This window comes from Peromyscus maniculatus, chromosome 7, assembly GCF_049852395.1.
Source record: "Peromyscus maniculatus bairdii isolate BWxNUB_F1_BW_parent chromosome 7, HU_Pman_BW_mat_3.1, whole genome shotgun sequence".
In the NCBI taxonomy this organism is placed as follows: Eukaryota; Metazoa; Chordata; class Mammalia; order Rodentia; family Cricetidae; genus Peromyscus; species Peromyscus maniculatus.
Window position 1 is genome coordinate 15,534,273 of NC_134858.1, and position 8,062 is coordinate 15,542,334.

At 34.0% G+C, this 8,062-nt stretch overlaps 1 protein-coding gene across 1 annotated transcript; it reads right to left on the reverse strand.

Annotated features, from left to right (window-relative positions):
- Window positions 1-3,483: 3,483 nt before the first annotated feature.
- Window positions 3,484-4,425, reverse strand: LOC102921874 (olfactory receptor 7G1-like). The gene has a single exon (XM_076575556.1). The coding sequence runs from the start codon at window positions 4,423-4,425 to the stop codon at window positions 3,484-3,486; it is 942 nt and encodes a 313-aa protein (XP_076431671.1).
- Between the last annotated feature and the right edge of the window lie 3,637 nt (window positions 4,426-8,062).

Consider the following 8,062-nt stretch of genomic DNA (forward strand, 5'->3'; position numbering starts at 1 on the left):
GATGTAATTACATGTAAGATGTAATTACATGATTCTGCTCTAAAGAAAAAATGAAATTTGCAGGTAAATAGATGGAAATAGAAAATATTTTATTGAGTGAGGTAACCCAGACTCAGATACAAATTCATGTATTCTCTCTTATTGGAGGCTGCTGGCTCCAAATCTTCAGATTTGAGTACATATTGTTTGCTGGCTGTAGAAACCACAAAGTATAACGTGATCATTGCCAAGACAGGAGATTTGAGCAGTAATACGAGAGGGGAATAACAGGTACAAGTGATCGATCAGGGAAATCCAAGGCAGGACTTTTTAGGCAGTGACAGGGAGACAAAGAGAAGAAAGTGGGAGCAGAATGAGGGGAATGCCAGTGTTCTGATAGGAGAAGTGAGAAGAGAGAGGTTCTCTAGTTTTGTGGGAGAAAGATATATACAGAGAAAGGAAGGAGACAATAAGAATATCTGAAAAGCTCTAATGAATTGTACCATTAATCATTTATCTAAGAAAGAATGACTGTAAATGCAAGTAATTCTGTGTACAAATACACATGCAAAATTTTAATGAGCTTTTCAGATCTGGCCTGATAATGCTCCCTCCAAAAGACAAAGACCACTTAACAATAACCTCAGTAACGGATGTGAGAAGCTCTCTTTTGAGTTGTTTGCCAGGGTTGTCCAAAATAATCCCCAAATATACAGGTTATTGCTCTTTCACTTGGCCACTTCCAAATGTGCAAGGTAAGTCCCTATTGCCGAAGACACTGTGTACTTCAGAAACAGGGCTCAAAGTCCTCTGAGCTACAACTGGTCAGAATGTCTCTGTTTTGGGTGCTATCTCACATCATACCCAAGGGCACCATGTCATCTTCTAGGGGAGGTAGGCAACAAACAGTCATATTGTGCTGTGATGCCTATAAACCACATTAATGACCAGCATGCTCAGATAACCACTGTGCAGCAGTCATATACATCTTGGCAGTAACCAACATCTCGCTAATTGCATTAAGACCCATTCAGCAAGAGGGAAACCATGCCTGGTACTGGAAACCTAACAAAATGTTATAGATATTGAAGGATGATCTACAAGCACTACTTTACTAAACCAGAGTAACGCCTGATGTAATTTTTTTTATGTTCTGTGATAAATGTACTCCTCATCCCTCATCGAAGAAACTACTCTTTATAACAAAACCCACTACAGACAAGCACAACCGATCAAAATGAAGAGTTGTGGAGTCCAGTTCCAATGGCTACACCTACAAAAACACTTCTGCACTTAAGGCCCTAGGAACGTTGTGGGATAGGTGGGAGAAAGAGTTTGCTATGATATTAACTGCTCCATCCATAATACCTCACAAACATGGCCGCCCTTAGGTAAGGATAGTTTCTGCAACACTATATTATGGAACAGGGCATTCACAGTGAAAACAAAAGAGCTAGCATGATAAACACATGGGGTAATTTGAATTGTGTACTGCAGTAAGTAATAAATAGCCAAAAAAAAAAAAAAAACAGAAGACATGAAGACTGGGAAACTATCTTATCTGTTAAAATCTACTTCATCATTTATAGTTGAGGTGGCAATGTCAGTTTTTGAAATGCATGTGTATACATGTCATAAAACATTATTTTGTGAACTAACATCACTTTATAAAGAAAGTGAGAAATAAACCACCAGATGTCACTATATGAAGAGGTTTCCACATACTCAGGATGATTGACTAGATTTTAATCATTATTTCATGGGGAGAGAAGTGATCCTTTTTCTTTCCATTTAAAAAATCCTTTATTTAATATTTTTAATATTATTGCATATTTATTAACACAGATTTCACTATGCTTATTCACTCCATATGAGTTAATAATTTTAAGTACAGGCTGTTTAAAATTTCTTTCAAAATGTAATTTTTTATTTTATTAATGCTATCAACTATATTCAATTTTAAATGAAAGCAATATAGATTAAATATAGACAATAACAGAAATATATCCATTCATTAATTATTCTATGAATCACCTAAAGTACCAATATTAAATATTACTATAAAAATTTCCCAGTTCTACCCCCAACAAAGGTAACTAACGGTTGGACTGAAACCATTATTCTCTGTGTTTATCATTAAAATCATGAAAATGTTCTTGAGTTTTACAGAAATATCCTACTATCCTAGCAGTCATTAATTTGTAAGGGGACATTCACAGGTGTTTCTTATTCTTTTATTCTTGCTACAGTATACATGCATAAATTTAATTATATTCCATACATGGATAGTATTGTTAGTATTCATTCTCAGTTAACCTGTTATATACACCCTGACCACAACTATTGTCTTCCTTTCTCAACTTAAATTTCTCCCTTCACTATTTTCATTATTGAGAGTATTCCTATGATATAAATGCAAATCTGAATCAAATAACATGATATATCTGTTCTTTCATGTCAATAAACCCTATATCCACCTATATATATTTTCTGTATAGGAGTAGATAAAATTATATTTAGTGGTCACAAGCCTAATATATGTTACCTTAGATGTATCGGAGATCTTAGATGTATCCTTATTGTTCATAAGTGTTATATAGTGTCTCATTACAGAAAATTTTATTCACAGTGAGGAAAATTACAATGCAAGGTATTAATTTCATAATCAGCATTAACTTGGTCTTACCATAATGAAAGGTCTATTGTAAAGAATAAACTAGATAAATGGATGACACACTTCAATTTGCATGTGTCATGTTCATATGAAATACCTGGAGCCTCAATGCCAAATGTGCCCTACCAAGACCTGACTTCATATGGAATCAAGGAAGCTCTAATCCCTGAAACTATGAGTTAAAAAATTCTCAAGTTGTAATAATGAGTAAAAGGCTTTATAACAATATGCTAGGTAATATTTATTTCTCTTTGAGAAATAATAGAAGCTTCAGTAACAAAGACATTTATCAAAATATAAGTTGAAGCCACTCAAAACTTGTAAAATAACAAGCCAATCATGGGGGTGGTATCACAGCTTCATAAAGATTATCTTCCTGGGAAATTTTCAGTCATTATTTACAAAGTACGAAATTTTTGTTAGTGTGAATCATAACTTCCTACAAGTTTCAACCAAAGTGTAATTAAGTATGAATTCTGGCTGTATCCAGGTTTTACATGTAAACTTGATCTTGTATAAACTTTATACTTATCCAAATGCTATTAGGTTTTACTTTTAAGAAAAGTCAATAAAATTTTACTAAAAATAAACAATAATAAAACACACCTTATTTACCTCTACCTCAGAGAAGTCACAGAAATGAAATGTATAATAAATAAAATTATTTGTTGAACATCACATACCTAGAAAATAAAAACCACTGTCACATTTAAGAACCACACAGAAATATGCATAAACAACTTATGATACAGTCATTTTTAAAGGAATTGATGATGAAGGAGTTAGTTATTCTGGCTTACCAGTGTTTCTCTCATTCTGTTTCTGTAAACTCAACTTATGGAGATGATAAGATGACAGAAAAGGTGTCTCATGGCTTGTTTCATTTCTCTGTTCCTCAAACTGTATATAAAAGGGTTCAGTATTTGAGGAACCACAATATACATCATAGAAAAGACTACATTCTTAACAGAAGAGTCAGAAACAGCAGAACTCATATACACTGCAAAAGCTGTCCCATAGAATAAGCACACTACTGAGAGATGAGAGCCACAGGTGGAAAAGGCTTTATTCCGTCCCTGGACTGATGAAATCTTAAGAATGGAAGACACAATTTGAATATAAGAGAAAATAATTCCAGCAAGAGGAACGCCAGCGAATACACTAGTAACTGTATATATGAGGAGGGTATTGATGAAAGTATCAGAGCAGGCAAGTTTGATGACTTGAACAAGTTCACAGAAGAAATGGAAGATATTATGGTCTGTGCAGAAGGTTAGATTTAGCAACATCAGACTATGCAGTAGTGCATTCATGGTACTTATCAACAGTGAGAGAAGAACCAGCAACACACAGAGCACAGGGTTCATGATAACTGTGTACCTCAGGGGATGGCATATGGCCAAGTAGCGGTCATAGGCCATCACAGCAAGGACACAACTTTCTAAGCCACCAAAAATCAAGACAAAACACACCTGGGACAGGCAGCCCGTGTAGCTGATACTTTGATCCTGTGCTTGAATGTTCACTAGCATCTTTGGGATTATCGTTGTGCTTATACAGATGTCAGTAAAGGACAGATTGGCAATGAAGAAGTACATGGGAGTATGGAGGTGGTAGTCGGAGCTTACAGCCAGTATAATGAGAATGTTTCCAAAGACAGTAACAAGATACATAGACAGGAACAAGGTGAAAATAAATGACTCAACATCTTGAGCATATGTCAGTCCAATGAGAAAGAATTCAGAAATACCTGATTGGTTTGAAACTTCCATATTGATGCTGAATATTACACAAAAGAAGAGGTGAAAATGATCTGAATCTTGTTGGGCAGTGATACTTTTTCATTAGCATGTTGTGGGTATGATAATGACTGAAACATTTTGCATGTAGTCTTCATAAATTCTTTGGGATGACCTATTCAATATATCTTCCATAAGTAATGTCACTGAATTTGATGTATTTGAAACTTGTGAACTAGTGATTTAATATTTTTAAGCTATATTATTTAATGAATAAAAAATTCTTAATAAAAAATAAATAAGAGAATTAAAAAATAAAGTGTAAACCGGATTAGTAGTTCAGTTTTTAATACACTTATACTCTATTCCTCTTGTCCATTGTTCCTAAACCTCAGTTCTCTTCAACAAATACTGAAACATTTGTAAATAGAGTGGCAAATGATATTATTACAAATAATAAGGCATGCCATTTCCTTGAGAAGTCATCCATACCTAGAAAAAAGATACCAGAAAGAGCAAAGTAAACCTAAAGTACCTCTAAAACAATGGGAACCAATGTTGGTATGCCTCAGAATTTTCTGAACTACTCATCAAATTACAGAAGAATAAGTTTCTACTATCAGTTCTGTTGACACATGTTGATTTCATAAACATTAATTATGCAGAAAGAAAAGATAAGAAGACTATACCCCTGCATTCTGTTTTAAATCTATAACCAGTCTTGACTCCTGCCTCTAGATATGACTCAATTAATATTCTGATTTCTGTGGCTATGATAAAATACCATGGCCAAAGCAATTTATAGAAGAAAACATGTGCTTTGAGCTTAAGGTTTCAGAGTAGCAAGCATCCATCATAGTAAGGGATAGAGAGGAAGCATGACAGTAAACATCAGGCAAGATGGCAGCAACATTGAGCTGATAGATCAAATTTTTCAATCACAAGCATGAGGCATAAAGAACTAACTGGAAATAGAAAGAGGCTCTTTCTCCTGATATGACCTAAAGTCACACGTGTGTGTGTGTGTGTGTGTGTGTGTGTATGAATGTGTGCACCATAATTGTAAGAATAATTGAGTCAAGAAAAGGAAGAGCATTTCTAACTCAATGTATATCTTACATAAGAACATATCTTATGACTCCACTTATGAGATTCTTCTCTATATTGAAAAGTAAGAATTCATTAATTACTCTGATATTTCATTAGTCTGGATATATGATGACATCTATAAACATAAAAGTAATATTAATACTATACTAAACAAAGTTTAAATATAGATTGTGAATTCTTAAACTAGGAAGTGCATTCTATGAAAAATGTACATCATGAATATGTTTCAAGAATTTTTGAACATGTATTGGTCAGTACATTTTTTTTTTTTTTTTTTTTTTTTTTTTTTTTTTTGGTTTTTCGAGACAGGGTTTCTCTGTGTAGCTTTGCGCCTTTCCTGGAGCTCACTTGGTAGCCCAGGCTGGCCTCGAACTCACAGAGATCCGCCTGGCTCTGCCTCCCGAGTGCTGGGATTAAAGGCGTGCTCCACCACCGCCCGGCCTGGTCAGTACATTTTTATTATTAATTATTGTCTCATAATAAAAGTTGCAAGATTTACTACATAACAATCAACAGCAAAATATTTACATAGTTCAATGTGCTTGTTTTAGTTATATTTATTTCAAGAAATAATAAAGACATATTTGAAGTCCCACCCTTATCTACTTGGACCAACCTGACTTTTCCCCCTTGCCTAGGGAAGACTGACATACTGGCATTTTATAAATCATTTCATACAATCTGACTGTATGTAACAGCATTTTTCTAAAATTTCTGTTACACTTCAAACATTTTGTATAAGCAGAAACCTACTTCACATACCATAATTGGAATGTTTAATTCTTTTGTTTCATTAATGATGATATAGTCACCTTTCATTAATTTTAAGTAATATATTCTCCCACAATACCACAATACAGTTCTATTCTATATTCCCTAAATTTTGATGACCACTAACAATAAAATTCATGTATAATAGCAAATACCACATCAAGTACCATATGTCTTTAAGATAAGAAGAAGAAAATAAGTGTGAAGGAGACTAGTAAGTTAATGAGTCAATGCTTGATATTTTATTGCTTTATTTAATAATGCATGACATAGAGCAAAGTGCCAACATTGGCTATTTGTGGAAATAAATAAGTTGTCACTTTTGTCTGTTACTAGAAGTTTTCATTTGCTTCCTCTCAGTGTCTTTGTCTTTCTAATTTCTGCTGCATTAACTCATACTGTTCAAGACAGAAGAATTTATGACAGAATTTTATAAGGAATTCTCAAGTGATGAGAATGGAAAATAATGAGAAAATTTCATGCCAATCTAGTTTTTAGTAGGTTTCATACTATTTTACTTTTATTGTTTCTGGCACTGACAATTTTTCAATGCCTTTTTGTCCAGGTAAATGGCAAGTTCATTCGGACTAACTCCTAAAGGAGGGAAGTGTTTGTGCATATTTTTCAGCAAAAACCTCTATCAAGCAAAAATCTAATTACCATTCAGGGACAGAAATATAACCTTGAAACCCTTCTTTTGCTCATAAACTTGAGTCTTACAGTTTTTATTTCTGGTTTTCTTGGTGATTCATTATAATGCATCACTCTATTCTAGTCACCTCCAAGCCTGCTAAGTCTCAGGAAGCACCTAACATATTGCCATTGTTATTGTTAGTAACACTTTCTGTGATGCTTCTGTTCAAAGTGTTTGGTAATTGTAAGAGTGAAATAGGAAGACTGAACCAGAAGAGTAAAGCTTTCTGAACATCTACATTTCCCACTGGCTATTCAAAGTATCTCTACATGATGGTCTAAACAATTTGTGAAAACTTGTATTCAAGAAACAGAAAGGACAAGAGAAGTTGCTCATGACAATGGGTTGATGTTGTATTTATATTCAAATGGTGAAAAACTAAGCCTTCTAATCTTCAATGTCTGACTATATTTCAGAGCATTTTCTGAGGAAAGAAATTAAGTTGGAATGTGGTTTTATGTGTAGTATTAGCATAGTTGGACATGTTTCTTTGGAATCAGACAAAAATAAAATATAAACTAACTCCTCCACATACAGAAAGTTGCATTAAAAAACACACCTCTAAGCCGGGCGTTGGTGGCGCACGCCTTTAATCCCAGCACTCGGGAGGCAGAGCCAGGCGGATCTCTGTGAGTTCGAGGCCAGCCTGGGCTACCAAGTGAGCTCCAGGAAAGGCGCAAAGCTACACAGAGAAACCCTGTCTCGAAAAACCAAAAAAAAAAAAAAAAAAAAAAAAAAAAAAAAAAAAAAAAAAAAAAAACACACCTCTAAATATAGGAAGAAATACATTATGATATTTGATCTTGTAACATCTGCATCCAGAAGAGAGAAAAAGGAGATATTCAGTTCTTCAGCAATGTAGATTATAGAAATATCATTCTGAAGACCTAGTAAACTAATGCACATATCAAAACCATGTTTAATTCTACCTCAAATATTTAAGAAACTATCAGAATAATTTAAAAGAATTGTAAAGACTGAAGAAAGTTAGATTTCTGATCAGAAGATATATGTCCTGCCCTATTGTGTATTATTAGGCCTACTATAATAATGGAAGCTAGGTGCATGTTAGCACAAACATTTGAGAATGTTTCA

What these genes read in the sequence shown, in the direction of transcription:
- LOC102921874 (XM_076575556.1), bottom strand. Translation starts at nt 4,425, where the DNA reads ATGGAAGTTTCAAACCAATCAGGTATTTCTGAATTCTTTCTCATTGGA.